At 45.1% G+C, this 17,305-nt stretch overlaps 1 protein-coding gene across 2 annotated transcripts in view; it reads right to left on the bottom strand.

Annotated features, from left to right (window-relative positions):
* Positions 1-17,305, bottom strand: part of aig1 (androgen-induced 1 (H. sapiens)) — a 61,413-nt gene that overhangs the window by 30,574 nt on the left and 13,534 nt on the right. For both annotated transcript variants that reach the window (XM_024420142.2, XM_042321707.1), the window contains one exon: positions 13,000-13,101. In XM_024420142.2, coding sequence (XP_024275910.1) covers positions 13,000-13,101 — 102 coding nt within the window. The remainder of the gene's footprint in view (positions 1-12,999; positions 13,102-17,305) is intronic.

Below are 17,305 nucleotides of genomic sequence, written 5' to 3'. Positions count from 1 at the left end.
CTCAACAGACCATGTTGCTCTCAATTACGACAGGACAAAGGTTGCAGACCAGCTTACTTCAATAACGAGAGGGCCAAGGTTTGAGACCAGACTGCTGAATCTTTTAACCATCCCACGTGGTTAAACTCTTAGACTATCGATACCGACAGAATAAGAACAAGTCTTTGAAATTAATTACTAGTCTGCAGCTAGGAATTCGGTATCATTGAACGCGAAGACCGACAACCGTCGAAACATCTATCCTATAACGACATGAATGAATGTCACTCTGAACTATCCATTCTAACCACGACAGAGAGGACGGACAAACTCTCCAACAAACTCTCCAACTTTTCAACAGAGATCCTGACGACACACTGAGCGTAAATATATATATATATCGATTGCAATTGTTCCCGAATGAGTGAGCGTTCATGTGCGAAGGATTAGCATTTCAATTGTTATAATTATCAACTGTGTGTTGTCTTATCTCAGTCGACCCCCACTTCCCTTTTGTACACCAAGCCGCAATGCCGGTTTATGCCACTAGGGAAACGCCGTTAACAATTCCTTGTAACTATCTATCTACAAACAGTGGCCAGGCCAGAGGTGATGAGAGCTGGGGTAGAGAGCCCCCCCCCGTGGAGGAGCTGTCAGCTGGACACCTGTCAACCATGAACACATGTCACCTCCCTGCCTCCCTAACATGCTGGCTGGGACAGTGCTGACACTCACAGGGCCTCTTCCAGAGATACACAGCAGAGCCAGACACAGCCCCCATGTTATGTTCTCTTGTATAATAGTGGACCTCCCTCATTAGAATGGCCCCTCTGTGATCATATTAAGGAATTACTTTTATACTTTCATATCAACTAATTAGCTCCATTTGAATAAATGGAGGTCCCATAATGATGTATACTATTTCTCAGAGTATCAGATGGATCTGGAATAGTGGCATCACACTTGTGTCTGATGGGGCTATATTAAAAAGCTTGTCTGTGTGACTGACTACCATCCGGAGACATCTGCTGTGTGCATCTTCAGTTCATTTTCAGTTTCATTTCAAGTCTGTTGGGATGAGCAACTCTTTTAGTGTAACTGTAGCAGACAGAGAACACTCTTAAAACCTCCTGAGGCCCGGTGAATTTGGCCACCTCCTTGGTTTCATGGCCAGGCTCATCTGCACGTCGAAACCCATTTCTGGAACCCCGAACCAAACAAATTTCAGCAGATGTGAAAACGTTTGAGCAACGGCCAACGTCTCTTAAACCAAATAAGCAAGTGAAAGTTTACGGGGAGAGGCTTACTGCTGAGTAGCTAATGATGCCAGGTCATTTTTTATCTTCTGCACTCCTCTGCTACATTCCCATCCCCTCCCTCCTTTTCCCCTCCACAATATGTTTGCGATATAAAGGACAGTTCATGGCAGCCCCACGAGGTCTCCGTGAAAAATGTTGCACGTTTTATACGCTCCTCGTAGTTTTATCGGCCTTCCCAGCGTTTTCCAGAGAGGCGTTGTTTTCCTCCAGCTTGAGAAGCTTCTCCCGGTGTACATTTCAGGCGGGGTGGGTTCCTCTGTGGAGAGATGCACCTCTTGGCAGAATCTTGAAGGATATTGTCCGAGGCACGAGAAACAGTATGCAGAGGCTTCTGGTATGATGACTTACAACAGAGAAGAGTTGAACATGTCATATGTTATATAAATTAAACAAGCAACAATGTCTCCCTCTTTATCCACTGAAAAAGGACTGCATTTGACTTTGCCTCAACATCTAATTTGGTAAAGCATAATCAGAGTGAAGGAAGGAAAGCTATTCTGTGACAGTAGAGGAGCAGCAGAGCCGTATGGTTCTCCCACTGGGGATTGAGTTTCTGTGTAATGTCTCCCATTAGGAAGGAAAGAGGAGGATGATTGCACTCTATGGGAGCAGAACACTGGGTTCTACTGGCATTCTTAATGTGATTATCATGTTATGACAGGCCGTTGTGGATGAATACTCCTGGAAGACTCCACTGTTAGGGCCGGCAGGGCTGCTCCGGGCTACATGGGCACGCTGGTTAGTGATGATGTGCCTAACTCTTCATGCCAGCTGGGACCTTTGACCTTTGACCGAACGCTGAGGACAGGACAGGCCAGTTAGCAAAGGCCAGCACTGGGATGGAGGGAAAAGGGAAAGGGGGAGACCTAGTCAGTTGTACAACTGAATGCCTTCAACTGAAATGTGACTTCTGAATTTAACCCAACCTTTCTGAATCAGAGAGGAGTGGGGGGCTGCCTTAATCGACATCCACATTTTTGGCGCCCGGGGAATAGTGGGTTAACTGCCTTGCGCAGGGGGTGAATGACAGCATTTTACCTTGTCAGCGTGGAGATTCGCCTTTCGGTTACTGGCCCAACGCTCTAATCGAAAGGAAGTTCAAGGGGGTTGTGGGGTTATAGATCACAGGCCCCTCAATACATAGATGGCACCTCTGGCCTTGTGTTGTCATCACTATAGCCTCGAGCCAATCACAATAAGTTGTTTAGACCAGCTGTCCTTACTGGGCATTAGTCGAAATTAAACTGACCCATTCTGTTCTCTGGAAGAATACAGGGGAGCTGAGTCATATAAGAACGTCTGCCTGCCTTTCCCTTATTCTTCACTTGTCTTCTCCTCCCTCTGCCATCTCAGCCCCAACTGAGCAGGTCTTACACAAGACTAAGGTACAGTATGTCCTTAGTAAAATATTGGACACCTGCCAGTAATAACAGCCAGATCCCATCTGTCACTTTGCAGCTTTTCTAAAAGGCTGCAGGTAGTTAGCGTGTAAAAGATAAGACTTACATGACTATGTGACGGCAGGCCGAGAAAACATCAACAAGCAGTGGAAGATGAAGCAACCTGAGGTCAGTGGGGCAGGTTGTTTCCATGGAGTGGACCAGTGACAGACATGCTCAGTCAGGTTATAACCAGTGTTATGCACTCTCAAGTACCCTGGTGTCTACTGAAGCACAATGATTGCACCCAGCTACCTTTAATACCGCCACCGGGAATAGTAGACTGCTATCGAGAGAGATGAATTGCTGCGCTGCCATCTCGGTCACACCTAACACTATATATAAGAAATCCTCCCAAAAAGAGTTCCATATCTGCATTGTGACATTACATAGGGAATTCCGTGGGACTACCCTGAGTGATTGGTGTAGCCATCAGATAATGTGGGGAACACTAGGCCCTATAACAGGTCGAAATTATGTCAAGGTACAAATGTAGGAGGACCCACAACTGCCTTTGATGCCTGCAATAAAACGGTATCATGTCAGCCAATAAACACTCATGTAGCCATGTACCAGGTAGCTACCTGGGCAATGCCCACCAGGGGGCAATCTTATTACAGCCACCTATATCTTCCCTAGACTGTACCTGTGATGTTTTATCAGTCCAAGACATAGGAAGCTGCACAGTGTTTAGAACCTGGGTCTTGCCTTTAATAGGATGATTTAAGTGGGAGTTGCAGTGCTGTAACCATGGCGGAGCCTGGTTGACAGTGGGCTACACCTAGCCATGCCTTTCTCATTATGGATGGGGTGTTCGTCTCATCTGTGTTTTGCGTTCTTGAGACTGCGCCAAAAACATCACTGGATCCAAATGTACAGTATGCAATGTGAAGTGCATAAGAGTTCTGAAAACAGACGACTTACACAAACACATCTGTTTCATATAGTACAAGTGTCTTATCCTTGGTCTGGGTAATACCATTGGTTGAACTTACACAGTGTGTTAACTCCAAAGATGTAGCTCCTCAGATGTTGGTAAACCAAACATGTCATTATCAAGAATGTTGACACCATTAGAGTGCATTGGAAGCCGCAATCATCCCAGCAGTATATTGGATGGGACGTTGATCGATTGTGGCCATACTGACAGAGACCTCTACTTTCACAAGAGTTACAGTAGGGACTGTTAAGACTGTTAGTTTAAATGGCCATCTCCACTGTCCCACAGTCTAAACAAACCCCAAAGTCACAGCAGGAGCGTACAGTTACACACAATCTTCTCCTCTGCAAAGGGCCCATTCCACATTTGTCTGTGGGCACTGCTATTTTCCACTCTTAATGACTGCCCACAAATCCAGCACAAGGAATTGGACTTAAACGCCACAAACAGTTCAGAGACAGTTTAGGAGGCAGTCTTCAGAGTTTACAGACTCTTCAGTCCTGTCGCTCTCTGTAAGACACTGTACTAACTTCAAAACTAAGAGACGGAGTCAGGGAGAAAATATAGCATAATACTGTATATAGAGATTCACATCTGGGAAAAGAGTACCACAATATGAGTCATAATACCCATAAAACCTAGCGTTCGAAGAAGGAAATGGTTCCAATCATTTTTCCACCACTAATTTTTCCCATAGGGGATTTTAGAATAAGGGCTATGTTTGGTGTAGGCTTACCCTGGCGTGACATTTTGATAACCGTGTAAATCTCTCTAGGACTGTCACGGATTCCCCCGGTACTGCTGCTCATTCCATGCCCCAGTTCCGGAGGTCTACCTCACCGGCCTCCAGGCGTCACTGAACTGTCTCATTACACACACCTGGTTCCAATTCCTCTGATTAGTAATTGTATATAGGTGCCCTCTGTTCACCATTGTCCTGGTTGTTTATTGTTCCCATGTTCGTTGGTCTTGTGAGTACCTGTGCTTTGTTGTTTCGGCTTCCATGCCGCGTGTATTGTGCACTTGTTATTATGGGTCTCGTCCCATGCATTGTTGTGCACTTGTTATTACGGGTCTCGTCCCGTGTATTGTTATTACGGGTCTCGTCCCGTGTATTGTTATTACGTGTCTCGTCCCGTGTATTGTTATTACGGGTCTCGTCCCGTGTATTGTTATTACGGGTCTCGTCCCGTGTATTGTTATTACGTGTCTCGTCCCGTGTATTGTTATTACGGGTCTCGTCCCGTGTATTGTTATTACGGGTCTCGTCCCGTGTATTGTTATTACGGGTCTCGTCCCGTGTATTGTTATTACGGGTCTCGTCCCGTGTATTGTTATTACGGGTCTCGTCCCATGTATTGTTGTGCACTTGTTATTACGGGTCTCGTCCCGTGTATTTATTAGAGGTTTAACCTCGCTCTTTGTTTGGGTTACATCCCTGTGTTTTCACGTGTTTGTTTTGGGCTTCGTCCCCATGCCTTTTCAGGGCATGTTGTATATTTTGGGTGGAGTATAAAAAACCCAGTTACGAATTCCTGCGCCTGTCTCCAATCATTTATACAACGTGACATGGACATGGTGACTTTTATCAATATATTTGCCTGTATTTACCCCCCCAAAATGCAATGCTAATTAGCTGCTAATGTAGCTATCATAAAGAACTACAAATGCCATGATGGTCTGAACGAGACTGTCGAGTCGAGGCAAAGGTAAGAATCTCTGGATTAACTACCTAATATTAGCTAAATTTAGTAATGAATAAATTGGCTACATTTCTTTCAATATACAATTTTGTGAACTGTGTTGTGTAAGTTTTAAATTGACACAAAACCTGTTAGCAAAGATGTCAGCTAGAGACACTGCATTTGAGGCTGCATTTATTGTAGCTGGGGATTTTAACAAAGCAAATTTGAGAACAAGTCTACCTAAATTCTTACAGCATATTGATTGAGCTACGTGCATGCACGATACCCTCGACCACTGCTACTCTAACTTCCGTGATGCATACAAAGCCTTCCAACACCCTCCCTTTGGAAAATCCGACCACGACGCCATCTTACTCCTTCCGTCTTAAAGGCACAAAATCAAACAGGATGTACCAATGATGGCGGCATTCACGCATTTAGTGCGATCCACCGCATTTAACCATGGAAAGAAGTCTAGGAACATGTCTGAATATAAACAGTGCAGCTATTCCCTCCGCAAGGCAATCAAACAAGCAAAATTACAGTACAGTGACAAGGTGGAGTCGCAATTCAATGGCTCAGACATGATACATATGTAGCAGGGTTTACAGGAAATCCCGGACTACAAAAAAAATCTAGCCACGTCACGGACACCGACGTCACGCTTCCAGACAAACTAAACACCTTCTTTGCCCGCTTTGAGGGTAATACAGTGCCACCGTCGCGGCCCGCTAACAAGGACTGCACCCCCTTATCCTTCTCCGTGGCTGACGTGAGTAAAACATTTAAACGTGTTAACCCTCGCAAGGCCGCTGGCCCAGACGGCATCCCTAGCCGTGTCCTCAAAGCCTGCTCAGACCAGCTGGCTAGTGTGTTTACGGACATATTTAATCAATCCCTATCCCAGTCTGTTTTCCCCACATGCTTCAAGATGGCTACCATTCTTCCTGTACCCAAGAAGGCAAAGATAACTAAACTAAATGACTACCGCCCCGTAGCACTCACTTCTGTCATCATGAAGTGCATTGAGAGACTATTCAAGGATCATATCACCTCCACCTTACCGGACACCCTAGACCCACATCAGTTTGCATACCGCCCCAACAGGACCAGAGACGACGCAATTGCCATCACACTGCACACTGCCCTATCCCATCTGGACAAAAGGAATACCTATGTAAGAATGCTGTTCATTGACTACAGCTCAGCATTCAACACCATAGAACCCTCCAAGCTCATCATCAAGCTGGAGGCCCTGTGTCTCAACCCTGCCCTGTGCAATTGGGTCCTAGACTTTGACGGGCCTCCCCCAGGTGTTGAAGGTAGGAAACAGCATCTCCACTTCACTGACCCTTAACACTGAGGCCCCACAAGGGTGCGTGCTCAACCCCCTCCTGTACTTCCTGTTCACCCACGACTGCGTGGCCATGCACGCCTCCAACTCAATCATCAAGTTTGCGGACGACACAACAGTAGTGGGCTTGATTACCAACAACGACAAGAGCCTACAGGGAGGAGGTGTGGGCATTCGGAGTGTGGTGTCAGGAAAACAACCTCTCACTCAACATCAACAAAACAATGGAGATGATCGTGGACTTCAGGAAAGAGGAGAGGGAGCATCCCCCTATCCACATCGAAGGGACAGCAGTGGAGAAAGTGGAAAGTTTTAAGTTTGTCGGCGTACACATCACAGACAAACTGAAATGGTCCTGAAATCTTCAGGAAGCTGAAGAAATGTGGCTTGTCACCCAAAACCCTGCCAAACTTTTACAGCACAATCGAGAGCATCCTGTCGGGCTGTATCACAGCCTGGTATGGCAACTGCACCGCCCTCAACCGCAAGGCTCTCCAGAGGGTGGTGCGGTCTGCACAACGCATCACCGGGGGCAAACTACCTGCCCTTCATGACACCTATGATACCCAATGTCACAGGAAAGCCAAAAAGATCATCAAGGACATCAACCACCCAAGCCACTGCCTGTTCACCCCGCTACCATCTAGAAGGCAAGGTCAGTACAGGTGCATCAAAGCTGGGGCCGAGAGACTGAAAAACAGCTTCTATCTCAAGGCCATCAGACTGCTTAACAGCAATCACTAACTCAGAGAGGCTGCTGCCTACATTGAGACCCAATCACTGGTCACTTTAATAAATAGATCATGAGTCACTTTATACAATGCACTCTAAATAATGCCACTTTAATAATGATTACATATCTTACATTACTCATATCACATGTACAGTTGAAGTCGGAAGTTTACATACACTTAGGTTGGAGTCATGAAAACTTGTTTTTGAACCACTCCACAAATGTATTGTTAACAAACTATAGTTTTGGCAGTCAGTTAGGACATCTACTTTGTGCATGACACAAGTATTTTTTCCAACAATTGTTTACAGACAGATTATTTCACTTATAATTCACTGTATCACAATTCCAGTGGGTCAGAAGTTTACATACACTAAGTTGACTGTGCCTTACAGCTTGGAAAATTCCAGAAAATTATGTCATGGCTTTAGATGCTTCTGATGGGCTAATTGACATAATCTGAGTCAATTGGAGCTGTACCTGTGGATGTATTTCAAGGTATACCTTCAAACTCAACGCCTGAAGGTACCACGTTCATCTGTACAAACAATAGTACGCAAGTATAAACATCATGGGACCACGCATCCATCATACCGCTCAGGAAGGAGACACATTCTGTCTCCTAGAGATGAACGTACTTTGGTGAGAAAAGTGCAAATCAATCCCAGAACAACAGCAAAGGACCTTGGTGAAGATGCTGGAGGAAACCGGGAAAAAAGTATTGATCTATATCCACAGTAAAACAAGTCCTATATCGACATAACCTGAAAGGCCGCTCAGCAAGGAAGAAGCCACTGCTCTGAAACCATCATAAAAAAGCCCGACTACTGTTTGCAACTGCACATGGGGACAAAGATTGTACTTTTTGGATAAATGTACTCTGGTCTGATGAAACAAAAATAGAACTGTTTGGCCATAATGACCATTGTTATGTTTGGAGGGAAAAGGGGAGGCTTGCAAGCCGAAGACCACCATCCCAACCGTGAAGCACAAGGGTGGCAGCATCATGTTGTGGGGTTGCTTTGCTGCAGGAGGGACTGGTGTACTTCACAATATAGATGGCGTCATGAGGGAAAAAATTATGTGAATAAATTTAAGCAACATCTCAAGACATCAGTCAGGAAGTTAAAGCTTGGTCGCAAATGGGTCTTCCAAATGGATAATGACCCCAAGCAAACTTCCAAAGTTGTGGCAAAATGGCTTAAGGACAACAAAGTCAAGGTTTTGGAGTGGCCACCACAAAGCCGTGACCTCAATCCTATAGAAAATGTGTGGGCAGCACTGAAAAAGCGTGTGCGAGCAAGGAGGCCTACAAACCTAACTCAGTTACACCAGTTCTATCAGGAGGAATGGGCCAAAATTCACCCAACTTATTGTGGGAAGCTTGTGGAAGGCTACCCGAAATGTTTGACCCAAGTTAAACCATTTAAAGGCAATGCTACCAAATACTAATTTAGTGTATGTAAACTTCTGACCCACTGGTAATGTGATGAAATAAATAAAAGCTGAAATAAATCATTCTCTCTACTATTATTCTGACATTTCACATTCTTAAACCAAAGTGGTGATCCTGACTGACATAAGACAGGGAATTTTGAAATTTCAGAAATATCAGGAATTGTGAAAAACTGAGTTCAAATGTATTTGGCTAAGGTGTATGTAAACCTCCGACTTCATCTGGATATACTGTATTTTATACCATCTATTGCACCTTCACCATTGCTCATCCATATACTTACATGTACATATTCTCATTCAACCCTTTAGATATGTGTGTATTATGTAGTTGTTGGGGAATTGTTAGATTACTTGTTAGATATTACTTACTATTAGATATTATTGTTAGATATTACTGCACTGTCGGAACTAGAAGCACAAGCATTTTGCTACACTTGCATTAACATCTGCTAACCATGTGTATGTGACAAATAAAATCTGATTTGATTTTGAGATGACGTGCTGGTGCTTGTAGTCTTGCATTATGTCTACTTTGATGCTAATTAGCATTTTTGGGTTCTGAGGTAAATAGAGCTGTATATATTGATGAGTCACCTTGTCCCAGAGAGATTTACATAGTTATCAAAATGTCGGTCCAGGGTAAGCCGACAAGAAACACAGCCCTTATTTGAAGTTTTTTTTAAATCCCCTGTGGGAAAAATTAATGTTGAGAAACAATTGGAACCATTTCCCTGTTTGACCGCTACGTTTCATGGGTATGACACCTCCACTGTGGGGCTCCGTGAGGAGGTGATATTGTTACAACCATTATTGGTACAACCATCTGTGATGAAAACGTAATAATAATCCAAATACATTTCCACGTAGGTAAATAAATACACAAGACAACAGAACATAGAGAGGGAACTCACCAAAGTAAAAGAGAAGGGACATGAATAGTTGATGTGGGGGAATCAGAGGACTGCTCTTATGGAAAGGGTGCTGTGGTGTATCACATTGTCCCCTGGCTTTACACTTGGCAGCGCAACTAAAGGCCTGGCTGAGACGTAGGGGGTGTTTACCAGGGATAATCAGTCATAAAGACCCCAGCGCACAATGAGGTCCATCTCAAGGCACAGTGTCATTTAAACGTCCCCTGAACCGACCTGCTGAATGAAATATAAGGCTGCCCTGACAGAGAGGGAGAGAGAGGCTTCCTGCGAACGCCACAGGGGCCCAACAAGAATAGAACACCTCCAACTTGTCTGTTTCTCTCAATCTTCCACTTGTTTTGTTGGTTTCTGACTCTCGTTGTTATTGTGAACCGGGACATTGGTAGCCAGCTGGCGCCATCCCTACATATGTATCTCTCCGGGGAAATGTCAAATGTTTACTTGCAGCATTGACATGCATTGAGCTGCTTTGAACCTGGACTGTTCTCGGTAAGAGATGTCTGGAATGAACATTACAGTACAGAGACAGTCCTCTCTCAGCAGCCCACTTATAACATAGTGAAGACTTGGATTATTGTTGAAGCGAGTTTGACGCAGGTGGAACTCGGTGGAACTCTCACAGAGAATCCGCAATGCCTAACTGTTTAAGTGGCGATGAAGTGACTCTGCCCTAATTGTCACAGTCACATTAAGGGAAGCCTGTTAAGCTTGCCAAACATGCAGCACCGGGATTTGACAACATCAAAACATGTGCTGAGGGAAACTGTTCCGTATATTCCCGCTTTGGTGACAAATGCTCTAGAATTCACACTGGTTTATTGTCTCTTCCTTTGTGTATCTTCTGGAAGGCAAATCTCTTGATGGCAGATTTACACTTTCCGTGGCACACTTTTGAAGTCACGTCTCTCTTTACTTTGTGAACTTGAAAGGAATATTCAGGGGGGGATATTCTGCATAAATTAACGGAATGTTACTAGGACATTCAGTGGGATATCACTTTGACAGTACTACATGCTGTACTAACAGCATTGTAATCAGAGCCCTCCTTACACAGTCTATAAAACATTATTGTCTTCTCTTTGTGCCTTCCCTGAATAACGTTATCTCTAGGGCTGTGTGCAGCAGTGCAATGTGTCAGGGACTGTGTGAGGATGGTCTGTTGTATCTCCCACACTGAGGGAAAGGTGTGACCAGGTTTCTATCAACACCTCTCTCCCCTGCATCGCTCTGTGTGCATCAAGGCTTCATTGTGTGGTAGACAGGGTGCAAAATAATTCCTGCCTGCCTTCCTTTCCTCTGTTACATCCTGCTGCCTGTTTGCCTGCGTATTTGAATTTTCAACCAGCAGCCCTGTGATATGCAGTGTGATGAGGCGATAGATATATTGGGCTGAACTAGGCCAGGCTCTCTTGCTCTGTAGTGAACTGTAATAGCAGACACAGGCCAGGCCAGACTGCCAAACAGTAACAGGGTCCGGTCACTCCCTCCTAACACAGAAGGGAGCGGGAGACAGTTGCCGTGGCAGCGGGGGTAAACAAACAAATGCGGTACCATGGAATGTGGCAAAATATTTACTATGGAGTAACTCTGCTGCTGCAGTCGTCACCCGTCCAGTGCTCAGAGCTCACATATCTGGAAGGTTTGCATATCATGAATTGTTTTCAGCTGTTGGACCCGTTGTGGTTATTTCCTGGGGTTGGCCCTTAGCAACATGGTTAGCAGGACTGGAGGCCAGGCCACTTTCTGTGAGTGTGTCTGTTCTGGGTTGGACAGGGTCATGTTGGTCCACATGATTGTTGAGGCGCTGGGTAACATCTCGTCCTGATTTGCGGAATCATTGATCTGTTTATGTTTGATCCGAGCAATTGGGACTTGAATTGACCGTAGCAACCCAGATTCCAACACACAACAAACAACACTCCTGGCTGCTGTGGATATGGTTCAGTGTAATAAGCTTGAGGATATGAGTCTGGCACTTTTGCATAGCACCACTTGAAAATGATCTGATTTATCTCTCACGTGATCTCTCCTGAATGGAAAGGTTGCATATCCATAGTTGCAATCTAAACAAGGCGTTGTTCCACGGTTTGACTGAAAAAAGGTATGCTGATATTCGGTAGTATGGCCCATTAAACACCATTTAATATAATCTGTGACGCTTTGGACATTTGCATACACAGACTTTATCATTGCTTACGCAGTCTATGTGAACACAGTTATTGTTACGTAGCAACCAGTCTGTGTACTATTATTGGTTCGCTAGCCACGACACAGACTACTACAATATGTCGCATCCATTAAGACATCCATTGAGACGTATTTACCTTACATACACTGTCTATGCACACAGCTGGAGGCTTGACTCTTGTTGTAGGAATGGGATGTGATTGTAGGAATGGGATGTGACACACACACACACACACACACACACACACACACACACACACACACACACACACACACACACACACACACACACACACACACACACACACACACACACACACACACACACACACACACACACACACACACACACAGTGAACACAGCCATCAATCACCAGTCTCACCTGCTAGAATAACAAGCCTATCATCTAATTGTGCCAGCAGGAGGGCTTCAGTTCCATCTGATTGATATCAGCAGTTGAAAAACCTCTTCCCATTGTTTTGAATGCTGACGTCAATATGACCAAAGAGAAGGTTTGTTCTTATTGAGGAGAACAAAATGTGCCTCGCTACTTGTCTGCTATTATAGGAAGCGTTTAGGCACCATTAGCTGCCCATTGTCCACTGTGACTAATGTCTGGGGCTCCAGATATGCTCTCAAATGTCTATTTATTTACTGAGTGGGTTCTCAAATAGTGATGGGAAAATGCTTATGGCCTATAATAAATACCTCAACTGGAGTAACTGTTCGTGTTAACTGTGATAAATGATTATGTTAAATGACAAATATGACCACATAGACGTGTGGTGGGTTAAATAACATTTATCTTTGGGACTAAATAACATTTGTCTTTTTGACAAAAATGTATGCATAACCATTATCTTATTCTAGCTCTTTTTTTTCCTAGACACCCTGTACTAGCCATACTAAATAATGTAACAGAGTAATGCTATGACAGGCCTGGGAACTGTATAGCAGACAGACAGTACTCACCATGCCGTGGTTGAGCCACTGGGGTATGAAGTTGTCCAGCAGTCTGGGGTACACCAGGTCTCTGTCATACAAGTACAGGGTCCAGAACATGGTCACCACAAACTGCAGAGAGACATAGGAGACATAGTGAGGACATAGGAGCTATAGTAAGAACATAGGAGGCATAGTGAGGACATAGGACTAATTCAAAGTTAAACTTCACTGCACTTGGCATAGATATATTTGTTGGTGAGTTCATGTTTTGTGCTGGAAATACTAGGTTGGAATATTGCGTAACGTGAGGTTGTGGTAGTCTATAAATATATATATAGTCTATAATATATATGTGACACACGTACCATTACACAACCAAACGTACAGCACCTTGAGCCATGTCATAGGACACACCATCCAGCCTCGTGAAGCTATGGGCCCAGGGGATCAAATAACCATGAATGTTTACATGCTGCCCATGTTATCCCAAGAAAATATAGTTCAACCTATCCAAAGGGTAGATTTTTAAAAAGTACGGTAAATTGTGTTTTCAGCTCTAAGTCTTCATATTATATTATCATGTCATATTTTTCAGACAAGATAAATATGTCTGTAATTTAAATGGCAATGCAATGGTCTATTTGTATTTTCCAGACCATATCCGCCTGCGTTTTACACCCTCTGGAGACGCGGTATCCCTCAGGTCATCATGTACCCAGGAAATCCCCTGGTTCTGTTGTGGCCCTTCTCTTCCCTGTCTCTCCATGAGGTTTCCTGCTTGGCCTGACCTGGCCCGGGTTGAGCTTGACCCAGCCGCCCCCACAGTCTGTTCATCTGAGGACAGTCCTGGAGCGCAGAGATGTCAGCCTCTGACCTGAGCACTAGCTATCTCCTCTATCCATTCCTCCTTCAAAGGCAGGCTGCCTGGCACTCTCATACTAACAACGAGGCGAGCTAGCGCTAAAGCCCACCATGCAGCCGTGAGGTGAAGCGAAGCGACAGTTCTGGGCTCATGTTTTCATATCAGCATACCATAATTAATCCCTAAGAGCTGACTTTTTCTCCTTTCCTTGTCTCTTATCCCGACGCTTCTCCACAAGGCCTGTATGCCCCCTGTAGGAAGGACAGTAGTAAGCTTGTGAGGATATCAAACGCACTGCAAAAACAAGCATGTTACTGTCGAGTGTAGAGGCTTTGAAAGGGCTATTTGAAGTTCCAGCTCCATGGAGTGGAGCAGCTTCCTCGGTGAACGGATTCCAGTTCTGCCCGTAATCTCTTTGATCCAGACAGTTCTAACTGCTCCCGACCATACCAAACTACCCAACCTATTAGCATTAATCAACCTCGATTAGCGATGTGACAGAATCCTGTTTTGCTTCGTATTCTCACAGTATTTAACTGGATCTCTGTTTTCCAGTAAGTTTCCAATGACTTGCCGCTGTAGCCAAATAAACAGGCTGCGTTACAAGGCCACGGCAGGCAGGCCTGCTGAATGGAGAGCATTGACTCTGAGGGAGCAGCTTATTAAAGCCCCTCGAAAGCGAGAAACAGCATTTCTTATTTCCTCTCCGAGGTGCAGAGTGCGAGTAAATGGACTCGTTCTGAGACAGGTAGTTTATTTAGACATTTCACATTTCCACACCCTCAGCCTTTTTAGCTGCATGGGCTCCATGTCATCGGGCCCGTAGGGAAACCACACCTGGCCCTGTCAGGGGCCTTCAAGCCTGTCCAGGAGCCAAACCATCCACAGCCCAGTTAGGTGGATGGAATTACCTGGCCTACCATCTGCGACTCAGACGGATGCATGTGAGATGCCCCTGATATTGTGCCCTGATGGCACGCTCTCCTCTTTCATCATGTGGAGAGGTGGGAAGAATGAAGGGGTGCGCTCCACTCTGCCAGGGATGCATTCATACCTGACCAATTCAGGGAGAATACACACACACACACACACACACACACACTAGAGCACTAGAACAGTCTAGAGATACACGTATATTATCATTACCAAACATCACCGTCGACTGGGGCTCATTTTTCCCGGCATTAGCCGCGACACTAATGACATCCATTGTGTGGTGTGTAAACTGAACTTCATGGCTAACTCTCAGACAGGGGCCAGTGCCAAGTGGCTCATCATATAGCAGCCTGCACTGCTCTGTGATGGTGACGCTAGCAACTGGTCGCTGGTTTTTAGGAGGACACCTGAGGAGCAGCACGTGGTCTCACTCTCTGCTCTGCTTCTGTATTGACTCATGTCTTACAGCCTACCCTTATAAAAAAAACACACGTGAAATTGCATTTTCACGTGAAATAGCAGTTTTCACATGTTGAGGTTAAATTTCACGTGAAACCATTTTATCACATGTATTACATTTAGAGTTCACATGTTAACACCATCTTTGCACATGAGAAGAAAAACATGTTTTCACCTCACACAATTGCAGTTGCACATGTGAAAACAGTTTCATATGTAAGAGACATCTGCATTTGAAAATATAACTTCCACATATCGAATTGCAAGTTCAGCTGTAGTGGTGAAACAGTGTTATTCTCCTCATGTGAAAAGGTGGTGTTAACATGTTGCAGTAGTAGCAGTGTTTTCACATATATATTTACAAATTCTGTAATGGCGTTCTGTAAAAAGGGAACTTGGCCTACCTGAGTATAAGCAAACAAGAAAACGTTCACCCAGAGGCGGCGTTCCTAGTAGCCGGGGACTTTAATGCAGGGAAACTTAAATCTGTTTTACCAAATTTCTATCAGCATGTTAAAAGTGCAACCAGAGGGGGAAAAAAACTCTGGACCACCTTTACTCCACACACAGAGACCCATACAAAGCTCTCCCTCACCCTCCATTTGGCAAATCTGACCATAATTCTGTTCTCCTGATTTCTGCTTACAAGCTAAAATGAAAGTAGGAAGCACCAGTGACTAGATCAATAAAAAAGTGGTCAGATGAAGCAGATGCTAAGCTACAGGACTGTTTTGCTAGTATTGACTGGAATATGTTCCTGGGTTCCTCCGATGGCATTGAGGAATACACCACATCTGTCATTGGCTTCATCAATAAGTACATCGATGACGTCGTCCCCACTGTGACCGTATGTACATACCCCAACCAGAACCCATGGATTACAGGCAACATCCGCACTGAGCTAAAGGCTAGAGCTACCGCTTTCAAGGAGCGGGACTCTAACCCGGAAGCTTGTAAGAAATCCCACTATGCCCTCCGACAAACCATCAAACAGGCAAAGCGTCAATACAGGACTAAGATCGAATCGTACTACACCGGCTCTGACGCTCGTCAGATGTGGCAGGGCTTGCAAACTATTACAGACTACAAAGGGAAGCACAGCCGAGAGCTGCCCAGTGACACAAGCCTACCAGACGAGCTAAACTACTTCTATGCTCGCTTTAAGGCAAATAACACTGAAACATGCATGAGAGCACCAGCTGTTCTGGAAGACTGTGTAATCACGCTCTCCGCAGCCGATGTGAGTAAGACCTTAGAACAGGTCAACATTCACAAGGCCGCAGGGCCAGACAGATTACCAGGACGGGTACTGCGAGCATGCGTTGACCAAATGGCAAGTGTCTTCACTGACATTTTCAACCTCTCCCTGTCTGAGTCTGTAATACCAACATGTTTCAAGCAGACCACCATAGTGCCTGTGCGCAAGAATACTAAGGTAACCTGCTTAAATGACTACCGATCCGTAGCACTCACGTCTGTAGACATGAAGTGCTTCGAAAGGCTGGTCATGGCTCACATCATCACCATTATCCCAGAAACCCTAGACCCACTCCAATTCGCATACCGCCCCAACAGATCCACAGATGATGCAATCTCTATTGCACTCCACACTGCCCTTTCCCACCTGGACAAAAGGAACACCTATGTGAGAATGCTATTCATTGACTACAGCTCAGCGTTCAACACCATAGTGCTCTCAAAGCTCTTCAATAAGCTAAGGACCCTGGGACCAAACACCTCCCTCTGCAACTGGATCCTGCACTTCCTGACGGGCCGCACCCAGGTGGTAAGGGTAGGTAACAACACATTAGCCATGCTGATCCTCAACACAGGGGCCCTTCAAGGGTGTGTGCTCAGTCCCCTCCTGTATTCCCTGTTCACTCATGACTGCACGGCCAGGCACGACTCTGACACCATCATTAAGTTTGCCGATGACACAACAGTGGTAGGTCGGATCACCGACAACGACGAGACAGCCTATAGGGAGGAGTTCAGAGACCTGGCCGTGTGGTGCCATGACAACAACCTCTCCCTCAAGGTGATCAAGACAAAGGAGCTGATTGTGGACTACAGGAA

This window comes from Oncorhynchus tshawytscha, linkage group LG05 (assembly GCF_018296145.1).
Source record: "Oncorhynchus tshawytscha isolate Ot180627B linkage group LG05, Otsh_v2.0, whole genome shotgun sequence".
In the NCBI taxonomy this organism is placed as follows: Eukaryota; Metazoa; Chordata; class Actinopteri; order Salmoniformes; family Salmonidae; genus Oncorhynchus; species Oncorhynchus tshawytscha.
This window is presented reverse-complemented; position numbering and strand designations above follow the sequence as displayed.